The 21601-nt window shown below is 36.0% G+C and overlaps 1 protein-coding gene across 1 annotated transcript in view; it reads left to right on the forward strand.

Annotated features, from left to right (window-relative positions):
- IPO5 (importin 5) overlaps positions 1 to 19600 on the forward strand; it is a 41022-nt gene extending 21422 nt beyond the window's left edge. Inside the window, exons 11-26 of the mRNA XM_079136883.1 lie at positions 3157 to 3281; positions 3373 to 3462; positions 3553 to 3726; positions 6485 to 6703; positions 7982 to 8065; positions 9663 to 9795; positions 9885 to 10006; positions 10913 to 11009; positions 12143 to 12315; positions 13737 to 13848; positions 13932 to 13987; positions 14834 to 14956; positions 16412 to 16631; positions 17193 to 17421; positions 18699 to 18840; positions 19454 to 19600. Coding sequence (XP_078993009.1) covers positions 3157 to 3281; positions 3373 to 3462; positions 3553 to 3726; positions 6485 to 6703; positions 7982 to 8065; positions 9663 to 9795; positions 9885 to 10006; positions 10913 to 11009; positions 12143 to 12315; positions 13737 to 13848; positions 13932 to 13987; positions 14834 to 14956; positions 16412 to 16631; positions 17193 to 17421; positions 18699 to 18840; positions 19454 to 19540 — 2186 coding nt within the window. The 3' untranslated portion in view covers positions 19541 to 19600. The remainder of the gene's footprint in view (positions 1 to 3156; positions 3282 to 3372; positions 3463 to 3552; positions 3727 to 6484; positions 6704 to 7981; positions 8066 to 9662; positions 9796 to 9884; positions 10007 to 10912; positions 11010 to 12142; positions 12316 to 13736; positions 13849 to 13931; positions 13988 to 14833; positions 14957 to 16411; positions 16632 to 17192; positions 17422 to 18698; positions 18841 to 19453) is intronic.
- The last annotated feature ends 2001 nt before the right edge of the window (positions 19601 to 21601 follow it).

Consider the following 21601-nt stretch of genomic DNA (forward strand, 5'->3'; position numbering starts at 1 on the left):
AAGATAAATTTCAATTCCTTTACTTCATATTCAGTAGTAACCATTGTTACCAGTTCTCTGAGGCTTCTGATCTCATTTATGCATGTGTGCAATTTTTTTAATGTGAATATATAATATGGACACAGAGTACTTAATAAGCTTTTGCTCAACATTTTATCATACCACCATGTAATAGTCTGCCTCTTTTTTTTTTAACAGCTACATAGCATTTGACAATTCCTTTTAAACATTGTTTTATTGATTATAAATAATGCTAATGCCAACATTTTTCTACAGAAATTCTGGTTTATCCTTCATGAGTATTTGTTTTGTTTTTATGATCCTACAGGTTGTGCCTTGCAAGCTACATTTCTAGGCCCCCTGTATGAGTATTTTTATCTACATGGAGTAGATTGCAAGAGCCAGACATGAGAGTTAAACCATTGCTAAAGGATCTTTTTTGTTGTTATTGATATTAAGAATTGAATTCAGGATCTCCCATATGCTAAGCATGTTCTCTACCTCTGAGCTACACCCTCAGCAGTATGAAATCCTAAATTAGTAAGATGGAGTAACAGTAGCAGCTTCAAATGAAACTGAATCATTGAGTGCTCCAGCCCTTATGCTTGTCACCTAGTTTCTTGAGATTCTTTCTTAATCTAAAAAGTTGTGGTCAAAAACCATTGCCTCTTTTTAAAGATGTGATTCTGTGTCTGGGTCTTGAAAGTAGTGTCTACACCGGTCCCATCTTATAAAATTTTTCCGAAGGAATGGGGCGGGGGGAAACACACATTGATTGACCTATAGGAGCTGCTAGAAAGAATAAGTCTAGTCTTTTCATTTTTAAGATGAAGAAAATGAATCCCAGAGACAGTGAAAAATCGGAGAAGGTCAACCACTTTCTATTTCTCCACTGATTGACACAGTTCTTCAAGTGGATTTGTTGTGAATGTGGTTGTGATTTGTAGTTAAAGAATTTGACTATTACAGCTCAGTAGCTAATTTTTTTCATATGTGGTAATGAACTCTTTTGGATACTGGAGGTTGAACCCAGGGTGCTCTACCACTGAGCCACATCCCCATCCATTTTTATTTTGCATTTTGAGAGAGGGTCTCACTAAGTTGCCTAGTAAGTTGCCCAGGCTGGCCTTGAACTTGGGATCCTCCTGCCCAGGCTTCTGAGTTGCTGAGATTATGGCTGTGCACCATCACACCGGCAGTGAACTCTTAATAAAAGTTTGTTAGTTGCTAAATGTATGGGTTTTAACAAGTCTTATGTATCTCAGTTTTCTGAATAAAATAGGAAAAGAATACTTGCCCTACACCCAGAGGGGAGATTGGGATTTATTGAATATATGTGAAAAATGCTTTAACAGTGGTAAAATTATACATATTTTCTAATTTGGAAATAACAGGGGGTTGGGGTTGTAATTCAGTGGTAGAGCACTTGCCTCGCACTTGTGAGGCACTTGGTTCAATCCTCAGCACCACATAAAAATAAGTGAATAAAGATATTGTATAGAAAAAGAAAATAACATAGTAATTAATGCTGTGGAAGAATCATTTGCATAACCTTTTTTTCCGTACAACTTTTTCTTTTTTCTTTTTGGTACCAGGGATTGAACCCATGGGTGCTTAACCACTGAGCCACATCCCCAGCCTTTTTTTATATCTTATTTAGTGGCAGGGTCTCACTGAGTTGCTTAGGGCCTCACTAAGTTGCAAAGGCTGGCTTTGAACTCCTGCCTCAGCCTCTTGAGTTGCTGGGATTATAGTTGAGCACCACCATGCCCAGCCACAACATTCTGTACCCCCCCAAATATATATTTTTTTAACTCCAATAAACTTACCATACGCTCCTACTTTGTTTCAAAAAGTATTTGTGTTGTTTTTGCTTTAAATAATAAACAGTAAAGTTTTATAAATCTCTAAACTCAAAGGTTAACTATTTCCAAATCCTCTTATCATTACCATAACATTCTGCTAAACATACTTCCAGGAGCTCTGGACACTGGAAGTATATGAAGTGTGTTTCTTTCTCTGGACCAAATATGGATATCTTTCTAGATCATTAAGTGTATGTTGACCTTCTTTAATGTATAGTATATAAAGATTAGTATCAGATGTTCCCATATATTCTCTTCCCAAGATGATTATTCTTGGGAATAATATTGAGATGTTTTCACTTAATAGTATATAGACTAATTGAAGCCATTTGAAAACACATACTATGTTACTATAGTGTGAATATTCATTTAAAAAATTCATCACAGAAATATTAACAGATATAACATTATTATGAAGAATGACTATCCCCTCTGCCCCTCAAAAAAAAAAAAATCAGTGCAAAAGACTTAAAAGTATTTTTAAACAGCTTAGCTAAATTTTTGTCTGCTTCTGCATATTTACTGAAGATGTGAAGTCCTGGGATTTCACATGTTGTAGTCTGCAGAATACTATACTCCCTTATATCTTCAAAATGAAAATGAAAAAATAAATATTATAAGGATAGTTGGACCTAGTAAACCCCTAACTCCAGTCCCAGAAAGACCTTAGAGGAATTCTAGGAGTTTTGGGTCCCTCTTTGAAAACCATTGTTACCTTCCCTGTACTGAGACCATAACCTATGTATTTGTTTATCCTGCTTTGTTACACAAAGAATTTGAAGAAGCATAACTTGTTAGAACTTTTATAGTAAATGGAAAGAAATAAGAAATTATACTAAAATAGGATATAGAGTCCAGTAAAATAAACATTTAGTTAAAATTCTATTAACCTAAAAGCAAATAGCCATTATTATTATACAAAAAAGTTTCAATAAGAAGTCTTTAAAAGGAGCATCTTTTTTTCTCCTTGACTTTTTTTTTTTAAAGAATTGCAATCATAGGAATCAAGAAATCTGTTATTTAATAAATAACAATGTATGACAGAATCCAAGTATTTATTGCTTATGTAAATTTATGAGAAAGTTTTTATAACCTTTGGAATAAAATGCTGTTCTATAACTACTCTTAAAAATGAAATAGTCCAGTCTGGCACTTTTTCTGCCCCATTTTTCTAATGTGTAAAAGGTTTTGTTATTTTTCAAATAAGAATGTTATTTGCATGCTTCCAACTACCAGAATGATGTTTGTAGTATCTTATTAATATTCATTTGGATGTAATTCTTTCTGGTAGCTGACTGGAAATACCGGCATGCAGGATTGATGGCCTTATCTGCAATTGGCGAAGGGTGCCACCAGCAAATGGAAGGAATTCTAAACGAGATAGTAAATTTTGTTTTGCTTTTCCTTCAAGATCCTGTAAGTACCAGTAAATATTTGATTTGTAATCATAGCTGTAGTTTCACATGGAACCCTATTGCCCTTACTAATACAAGGGAACATATTCCAGCATCCAAGAGTAAGATACGCTGCCTGCAATGCTGTGGGACAGATGGCTACAGATTTTGCACCTGGTTTCCAAAAGAAATTTCATGAAAAGGTAAGTAACAAGTCCTGAAATACTCCATCCAAACTTTAAGAAGAGGAATTGACATATTAAATTGTATGCCTACTTGGTTTCATTTCTCAGGTAATTGCAGCTTTGCTCCAGACCATGGAAGACCAAGGCAATCAACGGGTGCAGGCTCATGCAGCTGCTGCTCTCATAAACTTTACTGAAGACTGTCCCAAGTCTCTACTTATTCCATATTTAGATAATTTGGTGAAACATCTACATTCTATTATGGTACTTAAACTTCAAGAGGTGAGTTTTAAGATTATTGGGTGGGGAGCAGGGGATACCAGGGATTGAACCCAGGAGCATTTAACCACTGAGCTGCTTCCCCTGCTCTTGTATTTTTTATTTTGAGACAGCGTCTTGCTAAGTTGCTGAGGCTGGCTTTGAATTTGTGATTCTTCTGCCTCAGCTTCCAGAGCTGCTGGGATTACAGGTGTGTGCCACTGCACCCAGCAAATTTTAAGATCTTTAAGCCATCTACTTATAGATTAATGTAGATTGGTTTAATGGTAAGACCTGGAAAAAGAGGGATTTCAGTAAGACTATCAGCATAGAAAGTTAGAGCCAGAAGGAGGATATTCCAGACCATTCCCAGTGGAGTAATTCAGGCTCAGTCAGAGAACAGGCCAGTATTGAAACTGTGAAGCACACAGTATGAAGGTTAGGCAAAATTGGTGTGTGAGTTGCCTTTAAAACAAAAGACAAATTTCTTAACTTGTTCTATGTAAATTTGGGAGAACCATTTTTTATTTTGTGCTCAACAAATGGTAACATGATTGTAGGTAATGAGTGTGGTGACATTGGGAGGCATATCCAGGGAGCATGAATGATAATGGTGGAAAATAGTGGGAAGAGATGATTTTCAGACATTTCATAGGAAACATTAACAGTTTTTCTTTTGCCAGTATTAATTTAAAAAGAAGTGTTAGCTTTTTGTCATTGTGACAAAACATCTGAGAAGATCAACTTAAAGAGAGATCTGTTTTGTCTTACAGTTTCATAGGTTTCAGTCTGGTCAGCTGGCTCCATTGCTGTGGGTCTGTGATGAGACCATGTGATGATCATGGTAGAAAGGCACAGTGGAGCAGAACTGCTTACCTCTTGGTGACTGGAAAGCAGAGAGGGAAATGAAGGAAGGGACCAGGGACATGACATACTCTTTAAGGATTACTCCCAGTGACATGCTTCATCCAAGTAGGCCCTCTACATCAACTCCCAATAATGCCATCAACTTATATATATCCATCAATGGATTAATCCACCGATGTCAGAGCTTTCATGATTCACTTTCCAAAAGCTCCACCTCTGAACATTGCTGCATTAGAGACACATGAGCCTTTGGGGGAGATCCCAAATATAGACTATAACAATAAGCAAGTAAAAAAGTTTTAAGTGTTCTACAGAGTGACAAATTGAGACTCTGTAGAAAATAACGTCCTTTTTTCTGTAATTTGAAATTTTAAAATAAAGCCAACTAGATGGTTCATAATTACAGCTTAATTATAGGAGGCACCCTAAAATAGTTGAGTGCTTTTAGTATAGCAGTATGCCAGGAGTATATTGTCAGATGGAAGAGAAAACACAGATAAGTAAAACAAGGATCAAGGACCAGTTTGTTGTCAAATAGAATGAAAGTGGATTGCTGCTATAAAAAAGAATAAAAGACTGCTTTGTACTATAGGATTTAATATATGTGAACTTACATTACATTCTCATAAAAGTTTCTGATACCCTCAATTCCTATTCTTAGTATCTACCAGTAACAAACAGGTCAAACTATAGTTTGCATAATACTGTCAATAAAGAGGAAAACAAGAAATGAATATTTTAATCCAAAGAAAGGAGAGTTTCAAACAGACCTGAACTTTCACAATAGACTAAGAATATGCTCATAGAAATATCTAAGTATATGAAGACAGACAGAGGTGGACCCACATTGAAGGCAGGTACTTTGGTTGGTAAAACCAGGAATGCTTGGATTCAATGTAGCTAAACAAGTGGTTTGGGTAGAGGGGGCTACAGCGCGAAGAGAGTCTCTGTGTCCCTGTCATTCCCCAAGAGGACCAGTGTGCAGGATTTTTAAAGACTGAAGAATGGAGTTTGCTGAGATGAGCTAGAAGAGGATAATGTTCGAACTTGTTTGAACAGAGGGTAGTCTAGTAGAAAAGGAGGGAGCAGCAGGGCCTAAGACAATTAAATGCAGCAAATGCTGAAATGCAGAAGAAAGGGAGTGAGGTAATCTCAGGGCTTGGTACCCTTTGTATTTAAAAGGGAAATGCTCTGCTGGGAGTGTAGTTGTCATTGATTAGGGAAAGGAAGGACATTTTGAAATTGTTGTTAGATCTCAGGTATTTATAATCAGTGAGGAATTATTGGGAACCTTGGAAGGTGACAGCATGGGCTCTGCTGCAGCTGCCCAGAAAGCATGGTTGCTACCCTAGTAGACTAGAGCACACTGTAAGTCTTTGGCATAGGGAACAGTGTCATTTCATTTTCTTCAGCCTGAAGGAGAAATGGATGCCAGAGGGTACCAGAGTTCTTTGGTGGGATCCTCCAGGAAATGTGGGATTAGAAAATAAAGGAATTCCCCTAAAGGTAATTTTCTCCACAACATAGTAGGACAGGACAAAATATAACAGTAAGTAGTGGAAATCAGTGAAGAAAAGATGAGTTAGAACAATAAGGCATTATAGGGGTACTAAAAATTGAAGTGGAGTCAAGGTTAGGACTCTAGAACCAGCTATTTTTTGAGAAAAAGCAAAACCAAGTAGTGTCTTTTGTTAACAAAAGAGAAAAGCCACATAAATAGTTCAACATAAATAATTTTATAGAAATTTCTTCCAATATCTGTATTTCCTTCTGGCTTTTTGGAGAGGTGATCCCAGCTTGCTATTTCAGAGAAGCCTTCAAGAACTGGAAGGAAGTAGCAAATTTAAATAGTTCTGGTTTTTGTTTTTGTTTTGTTTTGTTGTTTTAAGTCATTTATGTTGTGTTTTTCTTCTAGTTGATTCAGAAAGGAACCAAGTTAGTTTTGGAACAAGTTGTGACATCCATTGCATCAGTTGCAGATACTGCAGAAGAAAAATTTGTCCCCTACTATGATTTATTTATGCCATCACTGAAGCACATTGTTGAGAATGCAGTTCAAAAGGAACTCAGACTTTTGAGAGGAAAAACTATTGAATGCATCAGTCTCATTGGTCTGGCTGTTGGGAAAGAAAAAGTAAGTGATTTGTATTATGTTAAATTTACTGTATACAATCTGGCAAGCAGGGGGTCACTGAGAATACTGGAGTTTTTTCCATCTGATAAATGGTTTTCTGGGTTTTTTCCTTCATCTTTTTTTTTAACTCCAATTTTCTATAGGAATAAATTGTTGCCTACATTTTTATTTTTTTTTTTTTTACTTGCAAATAGAAAGGATTCTTCTTAACTCAGTTACACTGCTATGTCCCCCTTCTCTACAACCATACATTCTGTCTCACAGGAGGCCTCTGTGGTTCAATATCCTCATGTTTAGTTCCACTTAAAAATGTGCCATTTGCTTTCTTGGTGATCCTGGTGATCACAAAGCATCCAGTGTCTATATGTGCATATAACTCTTCAGAAAATAACTAGCAAGGATCATTGGGCCAGTGTGTTTATTCTGAGCCAACATCTCAGTTGTCCAAACTGATCCAGAAGTTCTTCTGTCATGGACCTTTTGCATTTTGATCCTCAGAACTTAGCACAAATCTTGCCTCTCCAAATCCAGCATTATTATTAACTTTTATCCTTTTTGTGTGGTATGGTATGGGGAATTGATTCCAGGAATGCTTTACCACTGAACTATCCCAATTCCTTTTTTATTTTTGAGACACGGTCTCACTAAGTTGCCCAGGCTGCCATCAAACTCAACCTCCCAAGTAGCTGGTATTACATACATGTTCTGCTATTGGTATTACATACATGTTCTGCTATGCCTGGCTTTATTTTTCTTTTAAATTGTTTTCTGTAGGACCATTCAAACCAGTCAAACATTCATGTTTTAGACTATGTCTAGCTTTGAAACACCATTGCCTGGTCATACAGTGGGAATTGCCAGAACTGCACAATTATGTGAGATCATTTACAAAATAAATTTTTTATGCAGTGAATTCTATAGAGGCATCCAAAATTTTCCTTTTGAATTTGAATTAAATTTTACTGTTTGAAATACATAAGCAGTAGACCAAACCTTGATGCCATTAGAAGTATCTTTTTATACTGCAGTTTACTTTGTCCTTGAGGGGAGAGTATGTTTTCCTAGAAAGAGCATTCAGTCTACTAATGTAAACGAATATTTTCAGTTTATCACTTTTATCTGTGGGGTTATGTTTATAACCCATGTAGAAAATAGTGGGTTGTTTTTTTTTTTTTAACTTTTGTTATTACATAAAAAACAAAATTAGATAGCAACAGTGGTGCTCTGGTCTGTTAAATACCTGTTATGTTGGTGTTGCTTTCCCCATATTTTCCTTAGTTCATGCAGGATGCCTCAGATGTGATGCAGCTATTGTTGAAGACTCAGACAGATTTCAATGATATGGAAGATGACGATCCTCAGGTAAACAGTATTACCGTCCTTGCCTTGATCCATTTATGAGTTGTGTACAACATAGGATTAAATGTACTTAAAAACAAAAAAAGAATGATAGCTTTCTTGAGTTAACATTTTCAGAGATTCTTTTTACTGGTTTCTGTTCTACTTCTGCAGTCATGTGTTTTCTTTCTGTCTTGTGACTTGTTTCTACTTCCTTTGACTCCTTCAGGTTTTGTTGTTCTTGAGGGCTGTACGTGAGACACTTAACTTTTCAGTTTCCTGGAAGCAGAGTCATGGCTGCAGGTTTCCTCTGTGACTTGCAGATCAAGGTTCACTTGTCAACCACTTAATAAATATCTTCATTTGAGTGTCTCATAGCCCTTTGAATGCCAGGTGACTTGTCTCCCCTGTCAGAGAGAAACAGAAATGTAACCATCTCAGAACCTGCAGTCTCCTCTCTGCACAGGAGCAGACACATATTTCATTAATTTAGATGGAACTCCTGCCCCCACAAACACAAATATGCCTGGCCAACTCCTCATCATATTTTTCCTCCTCTATGAGACTGGCCCATTTGTTCATTCTCAGTGGCAGACACTTATGACACTTGTAGCAACAGCATAGATGTCTGACATAATCTTAAAAGTATTCATAGTGCCTAAATATGTAACAAAGCACTCATTAATTATTGGATTAAATTTTTTTAACTTTACACAACCACAATGTAATTGTTTCCTATAGCTTAAAGAAGAAAATACCATTTTATAACAAAGCTTGTTCTGTTTTGTTGTTTTTACTTTCTTTACAAAGTAGTGTATAAGTACACTTTTATTTGTGTGTGTGCAGAGGTAAAAGGCTAGAACGATAGTTTGCAAACTGCTAACAGTAGGAATATTGGTGGGGCTGTCAGCTGCAAGGAGGGTAGTGACTCTTCATGTTTGAATCAGCAGATCATAGAACACCTCATGTGGAAAAGAGCCAGTATGTGTTTGTGGAATGAGTGGACTTTATTTTTACAATTGAAAAAAAAATTTTTTAGTAAGAAGTGGAAAGTGTGTCTGTGCACATGCATTAAATAGGCAGAGAAATAGACAAATCACTTTCTGGGTTATAGGGATAATGAATTAGAACCATATCCCATGGGTGACAGGTAAGTACATTTAAACACAGTGGTAGCACAGAAGAGGTGTCTTAATTACACCCAGCTACTTACAGAATAAGGACAGGATATTTTGGTTCTTGGGTTTTAATAATGTCTAATGAATGAGGAGCCAGGTAGTAAAGGTAGAAAGTCGTATCAGATTGTTTCTGCCTCAAAAGAATTTTGTGCCTAGGAGTTGACCTATTTGGTTTTATTCAGATGATGTAGATACTGAGAAAACTAATTATAATTGCCTCTTGAGGAAAAAAAATAAGCCTTGCCTGCTGTTACCCGTATCCTGGGGTTGAAAGTTCAGAGGATTTCATTAAGAACATTTTTAATATATAACCTTAGAAATTGAATTTACTAAAGTGCCATGAACATATCAATAAAACATTCTCATTAAATAGACAATGACTTTATTATATTCTATTTACCCATTACTTTAAAATCTGTTTTAATTTTAAATTTTTTCCCCAGATCTCTTACATGATCTCAGCATGGGCCAGAATGTGCAAAATCCTTGGGAAAGAATTTCAGCAATATCTTCCGGTGGTTATGGGACCTTTAATGAAGACAGCTTCAATTAAGCCTGAAGTAGCCCTTTTAGATAGTACGTGTCTTCATGAGGACATATCAGTTGTAATATTTCTGCCTTTACTATTATTTTTCATAAGCTTGTGTTTCTTTCCCTGTTAATAGCCCAAGACATGGAGAATATGAGTGATGATGATGGTTGGGAATTTGTGAACCTTGGAGATCAGCAAAGTTTTGGTATTAAAACTGCAGGACTGGAAGAAAAATCAACTGCTTGCCAGATGTTGGTATGAGATTATCATTTTTACTCAACTGCATTTGTATCCTCTGCTAATACATTTATATACTTTTCATAGGAGTGCTTATAATAAATAACTGGTAAATAAATTATTCTGAAGATTCAGGAACATATTCCTTGAAAAAGAAAGGGTGGATACTTTTTGACTCAACATTTCTACTTCTGGATTTTTGTCTTAGCGAAATCATGTGGATTAAACTTTTTGTTCTTCGTGCTATTTCTAATAGTAGAAGAAGTCTGAATGAAGATTACTACTTTGCTGTGTCCTAGAGTATTATATAACTGATATAATGGGATTAGAAGTCTAATTCTATGTTCTGTATACAACTTTAAATGTAGTCCTAGTCAAGAAGCAACATCTTGGGTCCTTCTGGTTTTGCTGTGTTTTTTTTGTTTTTTTGGTTTTTTTTGTTTGTTTTTTAATATATCAGCACCTAAAAACTAACATGGTTGAGCACCTGCTTAGTGGGCACAGGGCCCTAGGTTGATCAGTAGCTCCACCAACAAACAACAGAATGAATCTACCTGGACTCTATGGTGCCTGTGATCCCCACAACTTGGGAGTCTGAGGCTGGTGGTATCACAAGTTCAAAATCAGTAGCAGCAACTTATCGAGATCTTGTCTCAAAATAGAAAAATAAAAAGAGCTAGGGATATGTCTCAGGAGTTAAGCACCTCTGAGTTCAGTCCCCAGTACCAAAAAAAAAAAACATGAGGACTGGGGCTGGGGCTCAGTGGCAGAGCGCTTGCCTGGCGTGTGTGAGGCATTGGGTTGGAGTCTTGGCACCACATAAAAATAAAAAATAAAAAACAAATAAAATAAAGGTATTCTATCCGTACACAACTACAAAAAAAAAAAACATGAATCTTGATGTCTTTAATATTTTTGTTTCAGGTTTGCTACGCCAAGGAATTAAAAGAAGGTTTTGTGGAGTACACCGAACAGGTTGTCAAACTGATGGTCCCTTTACTGAAATTTTATTTCCATGATGATATCCTACACAATAGTTGGATGTAAAACATATCTAGATTGAGTAAAACTATAGCTTCTTCAGGTATTAGATTTTTGTGATAACTGAGGTATAAATCACCGTTATTATTTGGATCCTAATCATAGTTTTAGTTTATAAGTTTGATTCTCTGCGTATACTTTTGTTCACCTTGTGACAAAATCGTGGAAGAGAAAATGTTAACTGTACTCAAGTTGTCAGTTTTCTGTGGTCTGCTTAAAGATTTTAAGGGTTATTTTATTAGCAAATATTTATAATTACATATAATTGCTGCTTTTCCCAGATATTTTTTGATAGTCTTAAGAGAATAAAACCCTTCTTAATAAGTTCAAGACCCATCAACCGTTAATTTTCTGTAATAGAATCCTACATTACTAATGTGAATAGCACCTCTGGGCATTATTGTTTTCATCCTTAATTTAACAATAGCCATAATGTATATAGGTACTAACACTTAATTCCATAGCTGGATAAAATTAGCATAGTCAAACAAAAGAGGGGTAGAAAGAACCCAGATCCAGACCCAGAGCTTTGGAGTCATTCCTCATACAAGCGTCCTTGTATGGAGATGGCTTTTGCCCAGCAGACTTCCAGTGATACCACGGTGAAGCAGAGTTGCTTTTAAGAAGGGGTTATCAAGAACCTTATTTTGTAAATGATATTAGGTAAGGAAAAGCAACTAAATCTCTATTGAAAACCAACAAAGCTAGCATAGCATAGAGATGCCTCAATGGTTTTCTCATAAAGACATTTATAGAAGAAACGTATTACCTGAAGTTTTGGGGTAGAGGTGTATGTTGAGAAACACCCTCACATTCTTAAGGTGTCAGATCCTTTCACAAGCCCTTGTTGTTTTTTGGGTTACATTTGAACGGTGAAAGGCCTATCTTGTCATTGAATTCATCCCTGCTATATTATAGGTAATAAGAAAGGAGGTGTGTCATGTGACCAGGGAGACTTCTATTTTTATCACTTTATATTTAACACAGGTTCTTGTCTTGGATAAACAGAAATTGCCTAGCACTCCTCTTAACACATGGTACCTAAGGCTTAAGTAAGTAGAATGATAGTCTTTTGAAGTTCCTTAGTGATCACAATTTCCTTAACAATAAAACGCGTTCGTGTGGCAGCAGCGGAATCCATGCCTCTTCTCCTGGAGTGTGCAAGGGTTCGGGGTCCTGAGTACCTCACCCAGATGTGGCATTTCATGTGTGATGCTTTAATCAAGGCCATTGGCACAGAACCAGATTCTGACGTCCTCTCAGAAATAATGCATTCTTTTGCAAAGGTGAATATTTTTCTCTTAAAGAATATTTGTAAGATTGTGTTTGTTTATTAATCTTGCTACATAAAATAAGAGGAAATTAGGGTGTTTTTTTTTTATATTCTAGGACATGCATTTTTAAATTGCTGAAAAAAATTTTAAATATTTTGTTGTTATTGTTTTTGTTTGCTTAGGAACAGGCACTGGAGAAATGGGATATGTGCCCTCGAGAAGGGCACTACAGGTGCAGGGAGTAGTCTGGGCAAAGGCATGGAAGCATGCATTCTTTGGAATCAGAAGAAATTCTGAATGCTCTTGTACCAGTCTTGATAAATTCCTGCCATCATGCACCTTATAGTCCAACTACAGAAGTTTAGGTATCATCTCCAGTTCATGTCTAACTCCTGTCCTAGGCATTCTTCTAGATTCCTGTCTCCCCTCCCCGCCAACACACACTCCCAATCGCCTCATCTCTTTCTTGTGCTATTGAGAATAGCCTCACTGGGTCTCCTCCAAAAGTCTCTGTTTCCCTCCAGTCCATTCTGCCTTGCCTTAACTTACTGTTTATTTAGTCCATTCCCTTCCCATACTCAGTGGTACCCCCACTGTGCACAGCTTTGTAGCTTGCTTCAAATTTTTTATTTAAAAGTCTTTACTTTGTCCTCATTTACATTCCTGAAATTCATAATTTCTTGTGTTTCCAAAGAATGCCCCTGTCATTCCCTACAGCTGTAATGCCCTTCCAAGGCACATTTACCCTTTTTTCAGTGCTCTCTTTACAGGTTGTTTATACAGGGACTGTGCTCCTTAGAAGCCAGTTTACTTCTTCTGTTCCATCTTTGAATCCTCAGTGCCTAGCATAATTAATGTTTGTCATACAAGATATGCCCAGTACGTGTTTAAAATAAAGGTATTGGGGCTGGAGTCATAGCTCAGTGGTAGACACCTTGCACATATGAGGCATTGTGTTTGATCCTCAGCATCACATAAAAATAAATAAAATAAAGGTATTGTGTCCACCTACAGCTAAAAAATATTTTTTTGAAAAGGTATTTCTGATTTCTCTTTTTTAACCCATTAAGTCCCAAGTGTTTCATTCTTCAAATTTTATAACAAAATTGACACAGGCTTATATAAAGTAGATTGCAAATCATTATCTGAAGTTTCTATATAGTATTATTAATATTATATTCTTGTTATATAAATATACTGCGTTTAAGGTTTTATAAAAGGAATTCTGTCTGCATCTGGTATAATGGAGCAATGAGTTAAGTTGCTATCATTGGAACAAATACAACAAGTATATGCACATTTAATCATTAATCTCCTTGGATCTTGAATTATGTTCGTTTTTCTTAGACATCTGTATGGTTTCTTAATTTGGAGTTGAATTTGTGACTCGTAAACCTTTAAATCTTATGGATTGCTTTCTTCAACTTCATTAGTGCATTGAAGTAATGGGAGATGGATGCCTAAATAATGAACACTTTGAAGAACTGGGAGGTATACTGAAAGCAAAACTTGAAGAACATTTTAAAAATCAGGAATTGCGGCAAGGTAAGTTTTCAGTGTTTTATTTCTGAAAGAAATTCTTGACCTTTTTGGTGCTAATTTAAAAATATTATTTGGGTGTGTTTTAGTTAAAAGACAAGATGAAGACTATGATGAACAGGTTGAAGAGTCACTACAAGATGAGGTAAATTCTTCCCTTCAGAACTTTATTTACATGATTCTTTGCTTCTGTAAGTTTTCAGTGCTTGAGTTTCTGATTCATCTTGTCATTCTGATGTGATTATCAGTAATCTTTGATATAAGAATCTGACACTCATTAATTTCTAGAATAAGTAATTTTAAATCGATTGATTTTTCGTTTTTGTGCTGTTGTGCATTTTGTTGTAACATACCTTGCATATCAAAATGCCTTAGAGTTTACCTGGTATTCTCTTTACATGTTGCTTACAACAATCACTTATATTTGATAGTGCTTTTGCATTTTAAAGGTGAATGTTCTCAAACTCCAGTGTTAAATGAGTGTCCAAGTTGATGAATGTGCAGTCTGGAACTTTCTATTTCTCAGTTCCTTCTTCATCCTACCACATTGTGCCATCAAACATCTTTCAACTATTGTAGGGTCAGCACCTGTGAAATGTGGCCCTATTCTCCCATGCCAGTAGGTCCAACTGTCTGTGAGACCCCTGTTTCCCCACCATCTCACTCTAAAATGAGGAACATTCTGCCAAAACCAAAAAAATAGTAATAGTACATTAGGGATCATTTTTCAACTATGTCCCAAAGAAAATTTTTACAATAAATGCGGTATTTGCCACACACCTTTCTTTTTCCATAGTTAAAAGAAGTGGCATTCAATAAGGTTATTTCATTTTTTTAGATTCTTGCTATGCCCTTAAAGACAGGAAAGGAACATTTCTTTTTGTATATCTTAGATATTTATAAATGTCATTATTGATGGTAGAATCCTTTTTAACCCATCTGAGTGTGTGGTTTTTGTTTTTTTTGTTTTTTTTTTTTTCTTTTTTTTTAGGATGATAACGATGTTTATATTCTGACCAAAGTGTCAGATATTTTACACTCAATATTCAGCAGCTACAAGGAAAAGGTGTTACCATGGTTTGAACAGTTCCTTCCATTAATTGTCAACCTAATTGTAAGTGTTACCTCTCTAACAGTTATTTTGGATAGTTGACTTGGAATTCTTCCACTGTAACATATAAAACCTTATTCTTCAGGTTAAAATGAGTCTGAGAAATATAGTTTCCACTGTATGTTTCTAATTATTGTAAAGTGTATTGTCCTCTATACTTTCTCAATCAATATTTTTTTTTAGATGTTGATAGACCTTTATTTTCTTCATTTATTTATATGTGGTCCTGAGAATTGAACCCAGTGCCTCACACATGCTAGGCAAGTGCTCTACCACTGAGCCACAACCCCAGCCTAATATGTATTCTTGAAGATTGCTAATTAGGTTTTCCAGAGGCCAATTAAAATGTCTTCTAAAGACATAAAAGTGATTTTTCATTATTTCAAATATCTATGTCCTGTTAATAAATGGAAACAATGGTTATGTTTTTTCAGTGAACTGTAGCAAATTTATTTATGATCCTCATTATGTACAGTGATGAATTATGGATAATGAACCTATATGCTTGATTTTTTAAAATGTTTTACAGACTTTATGTTTTAGAAAAGTTTTTAGGTTTATAATTGAGTGGAAAGTTCAGATTTCCCATATACTACTGCCCCCACATATACATAGCTCCTATTCATTCCCCACCAGAATAGTAAGTACATTTACTTCAATTGATAGAACTACATTGATACATCATTATATAATGGCCTTAGGTTTTCTTCAGTTTTTAAAAGTAACATAAATGAACAGCTATCTTCAGATGTTTGAAGCACATTTAAAAATATTTGGGCACAAATAACCTATTGAATCAGTGCTATGCACTTAAGATTGTCCCAACCATTGGGGAGGGGCATAAATGGGCATTGAACCCAGACTTAACCACTGAGCACATCCCGAGTCCTTTTTTATCTTTTATTTTGAGACAGGGTCTCACTAAGTTCTTTAGGGCCTCACTAAGTTGCTGAGGCTGACATTGAACTTGGGATCTTCCTGCCTCAGCCTTCTGAGTCCCTGGGATTACAGGCATGTGCCACCGTGCCTGGCTCAATTTTTTTTATTGTTATGTTTTGTTTTTGAGATGGGAGTCTCACTGTGTTGTCCATGCAGGCTTTGAACTCCTCGCCACAATCAGTTCTCTGTCTCAGTCTCCTCACTAGCTAGGACTATACGCACACAACAATGTGCCTTTGTCTTTTTTTACAGAATAAGTTTATATACACTGCTGCTACTGTCACTTGTTCCTGGTACATGATGGTATCAGATTGTGAAGTTCTGTCACAAGTCATATAAGTCTTTTAAATCTGAATTTCATCTGTGTCTTATCAGTTTAAGTATTATTAGTCATAAAAAGTGGTTGTTATAGGTTTGTTTGTTTATTGTATGTATCAGGTATATCCATGTAAGCACATATTTATTTCTTTGCATTCTTTATACCAGTATTTGAGGCTTAAAAAAGCATCTCTTTTGTAGTGTCCACATAGACCATGGCCAGACAGACAATGGGGATTGTGCATCTTTGACGATGTCATAGAACATTGTAGTCCAGCCTCATTTAAGTATGCAGAATATTTCTTAAGGCCAATGCTCCAATATGTATGTGACAATAGTCCGGAAGTCAGGCAAGCAGCAGCATATGGCCTGGGAGTCATGGCACAGTACGGTGGAGATAACTATCGCCCTTTTTGTACAGGTACTTTTGTTTATTCCACTGCATACGTTTCATTACAGACATCCTTTTTATTTCAGCCTCGTTCTCTTACCACACCCCTAAACATTATATGCCTATTTCTGCTTTATTCCCTTCTTCTTTTTCAAATACGTTATCGTAGCAGTTAGGAATTTATCATGTTTATTCTCATAGAAATTAAAAGGAATCTGAGTGAAGCCACACCCTCCCCTACCCTTACCTTCCAGGGTACATTTCTTTTGGAATTTGGACCATAGCTTTAGCATAGGACTTTTTTAAAACTTCCTGGGAAATATAGTCTTAAAACTTAAGTACCCTTGGGAGATGAATAGTGTGAATCTGGAGGCTTCTGTCTCTTTGTCTCTGAGTTGCCAGTGCCCCATACATGCTGAGGCAGTGCCCCCTTGTTACTGTTCTGTGATGGTGAAACCAAGAACACAAAGTCCTTACATTTTTTCCACCATTATCTTAACTGGAACAAATATAAAAATATTTATGTTCATTTGCATAAAAATGTAAGCCTTGATCAATCTTTTTTTTTTTTCTCCCAAATGCCTTTTTTAGAAGCACTGCCACTGCTTGTAAGAGTTATTCAGTCTGCAGACTCTAAGACCAAAGAAAATGTCAATGCTACTGAGAACTGCATCTCAGCCGTAGGGAAAATTATGAAGTTCAAGCCTGACTGTGTAAACGTTGAAGAAGTCCTTCCACACTGGTTGTCTTGGCTTCCACTACATGAAGATAAAGAAGAAGCTGTTCAAACTTTTAATTATCTCTGTGACCTGATCGAAAGGTAAGAAAGCACAGACACCTTATTTCATTTTCCTTTTTTTTTCCATCCCCTAAGGTCAGTCTTTTAAGTTTTAACCCCACAATATTTGTGCCCAACCATCAGTCATATAGGTTTTTAACAATACTAAGAAACCATTATCAGTTAAAATTTGCCTTTTATCTATAATGAGATAAAATTTTGAGTTCTTTATGGAATTAAATTTGGTAGGTAGGTACTTTAGACAATGCTTTAAGAAAGTCATCTAGTGTTCTGTTACCCAGTGCACTTGTTATAGATCAGGATTGAAATACATTGTTGGTAGCATTATTTGACCCTCTAGAATTCTTGTGTTTTTCTCTGAATTCAAGAATCAGTGGTTTAAGGGAAGTATTCCAGACAGGCCACCATGATCTATCCCTGGGCTATAGTGTTACCAGTGCTACTTTATGTCCCTGAGTATATCTAAGAGTTTCAATAACATGGACGCTGTAGAGATATTCAAATCAAAGCCATAATCCTTGGGATCTGTTTTTCTAAGCCCATGTTGCCTTCAGTATTAATTCAGTCCTGGCTCTGTCAGTGTTAATTCCTAATTTTAGTTCACGAGAAATTCCAAGGGTACACTGGAGTTTGTTCTAGTAAACCAACATATTCCTTCAAGCCTGTTTAAGTTCAAATTCACACAAGTACTGAGAGTATTCCCACTGAGAACCTCAATGAGAAATGTGGTAGCCACTCTATAGACTTCACCATCCACGCCAAGTCCTGCATCTGAAATGACTAGTTCTCCGTCAGGCTATTTGATCATCTCCTTGGATGTGACTACTCTGAAATTCTCTTAATAACAAAAACAAAAATTCTACTTAATTCACTATTATGTTTCTTTCCATTAAGCCTGCCTAGAGTTTATTTCCCCACTTACTCTCGAAATGTGCATATAATCCTTTTGAACTTAAGGTTTATTGTAGAAACCATTTAATTTGTATTAAGAAACCTATTGGTAATTTCTTGGTTTTTTTTTTTTTTTTTTAATGCATTGCAAATTATTTATAAGGTACATTCTATCTGGCCATTAAAACACTGCTGAGTGGTGAACCAGGTGATTTTCCTGGATTACATGGGAAGAAACTGAAGATCTAACATGAAATTATCTGGTTTTCTTCCTGCAGAATTTTAAAGAAAATTGATTTTAGTGAACATGTAATCTTTATGTAGGGAAGGATGTATAAAGAGTGAGAGCTTGAGTGATTTCTCCTTATAAGTTTCATTTATAAAGGCTTTTTTTTTTCTTTTGACAGTAATCACCCAATTGTTCTTGGCCCAAACAATACCAATCTGCCCAAAATATTCAGTATAATTGCAGAAGGAGAAATGCATGAGGCCATTAAACATGAAGATCCTTGTGCCAAACGTTTGGCTAATGTAGTTCGCCAAGTACAGGTAAGTGGATTTGGTTGGCTTGGGAACAAGGAAATAAAACTTCCTCTTTTTTTTTTTTTTTATTTTGTTGTTGTTGTTTTCATATTCTGTATTAGAAGAAAACAAGAAATTTAATGAGCTAAGGAAATTGCGGGTTTTTTTGTTTTCTCTGTCTCCAAGCCTTAAAAGGATTATACTTAATTATAATCTATCCATATATTTTGTTACTTATTACAACTAAAATCTTCATCTTAAACTTAGACACTTAAGCCTTCCAGTTGGTGCTTAGCATCTGTTCATTATATAATAGTTTTCCTGTATGTCTAGAAGCAAAATAGATGAGATTTAATAATAAGTTGTCAAACACCAAAAAAAAAACCTAAATGATTTTTGCTTCTTGGATTCTTATGGTGTATAGGTAACTTTATCAATGCAGAAATGAAAACTTGTCATAAATAAAATGAACTTTGAGGAAATGAATAGATTTCTTGCTTTTACAATAGTTTTCTTCAAACTAAGCTACTTGGAAGGTGTTTTGGCATTATTGCAGTATATATACAATGATTATTAAAATCCTTTCGATGATTGCCTCACCCTGTCTAAATCTGTGCTCATGTTTTTTTTTTTTCCCTAGACTTCTGGAGGATTGTGGACTGAATGCATAGCACAGCTCAGTCCCGAGCAGCAGGCAGCCATACAGGAGCTCCTGAATTCTGCTTGAAGGGCCTTAATATCACCCACCAGAAAACTAACTCCAAATAAACGTTTACCCTTTTGTTTAGGTTTCTTTGTTTTGTTTTTGAGCAAGAGAGAACGGTAGTGTTGTGTGTAGGCCATTCTTCTGGAGATCCACAGGCAGGAAGGGCAGCCCTGCGTGTGGCGTGGAGTGCAGTGGATTTCTTTCAGCCCACTGAAGGAGTTCCCCGTAAGCCCTACGATAGCACTGACGAGTATTTTTCTATTGGTGTATCCCACCCATGTGAAGGGGAAGGGAAATAAAATTAACTTTTCTCATTAGACATAAGGAAACTTAAGGAACAACAGCTTTAAGATCAGTTACTCAGCGTAGGTGTGTGTTAAAAAAAAAAATTGCTAGACATCTAGTGTTCATTCTATTAATCGGAGTGGAGTCTTTTTGTGGGGTAGAAGGAAGCCTTCACCCCAGCAAAGCATTAGATGCAAAAGCTGAAAAAGAAACTGATTACAACACGCATGAGGCTGTTGAATTTGATTGTCACTTTTGGTTCTTTTTCCCAAAAGGCTTATCCAGGGACTCAGTTGGGAGGCTTTCAGCTTCCAGCCCTTGAATGTGAAGTGTCGTTGGCATGTCTGGCAGTAGTTTCTCATTCACTCCTCAATAAACAACGTTGAAATACAAAAGAAGCTTGTGTAAAAATTCAGTACTGTCTGGCTTTGATTCATTTTAGTGTTTTTAATATAAGAATGATCTAATATTTTTTTAAAGTAATAGCTAAGGCTCTGTTTTTTTCCCCTGATATTTTCCCTTGTGCAATTCAACCTTAAAAGCATCTAGTTTATACTGTCTTCCACATTAATTTAAGCTAAGTTATGATACACCTGTTCCATTCACAGTTGGTATCCTTAAGAATGCAAATTTGAACCAATAGTTTTTTTTAAACTTGGATTGTTCTGGTTAGATCAGAGAGGTTCGGCTTATTGTTTTTATTACAAATTGTAATTGCTGTAGAGCCACACACAACTTTTGAACTTTTAATTTTGCAAATAAGTATTATGGCTAAAATTATTTACTGAAAATTTCAGTAAAATGTGTGAATGTTTTTTTCTTTATGTATTAACCTTATAGCAGTAAATGGCTTGCTGTTGTTTCTTTAAGTAATTTTTCTAAGGGATCTGAATAGATTTCTGTTGAAAACTTCAGTGTTAACATTTTTATAGTTTGTACTAAATTTAACCGTGATATGAAAATGAATTTTATGCATAGATCAGAATTTTAAATTAAAGTTTTTTTCTTTAAATGATTCGCATTACTTTATTAAAACTAAATCTGAAATGGAATAGAGAAGAGAATGGACTATATGTAGATGGTTCACTTGTTATTAAATCCCCTTCAAATATGCAGCACAGTGCTGTTTGTTAGTCGTAAGGCTTTGGTATTTGGCAGCACAACCAGCATATTGTGCAGTTCCGCCAGCATAGTCATTGCTTGAAGTGGGTGGTACCTTTGGGACTCTCTTAAGGTGTGTGGTGGTGTTTGGACCTCTCTTCACATCCTGTGTTCCTGTGGAAGAAAAAATGGGGATTGGAGTAAAAATGTGGAAAACACGGCATGCCTTCTGAGTGCAGGTGGCAGTACGGTCAGAAGGTGTGTGGTTTTGTGGAGAGCCTTGTGTGTGCAGAGCACTGTGCTCAGTAGTGTGGGAGCAAGGACCTACTTCCAGTGAAGCAGGTACAGGCTATTCAGAAGATACCCCTGTAGGAAGGATCTAAAATCCCTGGAAGAGCTCAGTTGGATGCATCTGCCAAGTGTAGACTACTATTTCCTTTTTGATAAAAGTAGAATAGCAAAGGAATGATTGGAATGGAATCAAAATCATAAGAACAGTTGGCATTAAGGACTGCTAATGCCATGTGGTCCTGAAATCCAGAGCTCAGACTAACTATAAGATGATATTCTGTGAATGACAATTCTTTAACATTAAACTGAGAAACCTTAATACCTCCTCATTCTGCCTATGCAAGATAAAAATTTGTGGGTTTTTTTTGGGGGGGACCACATTTAGTGGCCATGTATGTCAGCAAG

Source organism: Sciurus vulgaris (assembly GCF_902686455.1).
Source record: "Sciurus vulgaris genome assembly, chromosome: 4".
Lineage (NCBI taxonomy): Eukaryota > Metazoa > Chordata > Mammalia > Rodentia > Sciuridae > Sciurus > Sciurus vulgaris.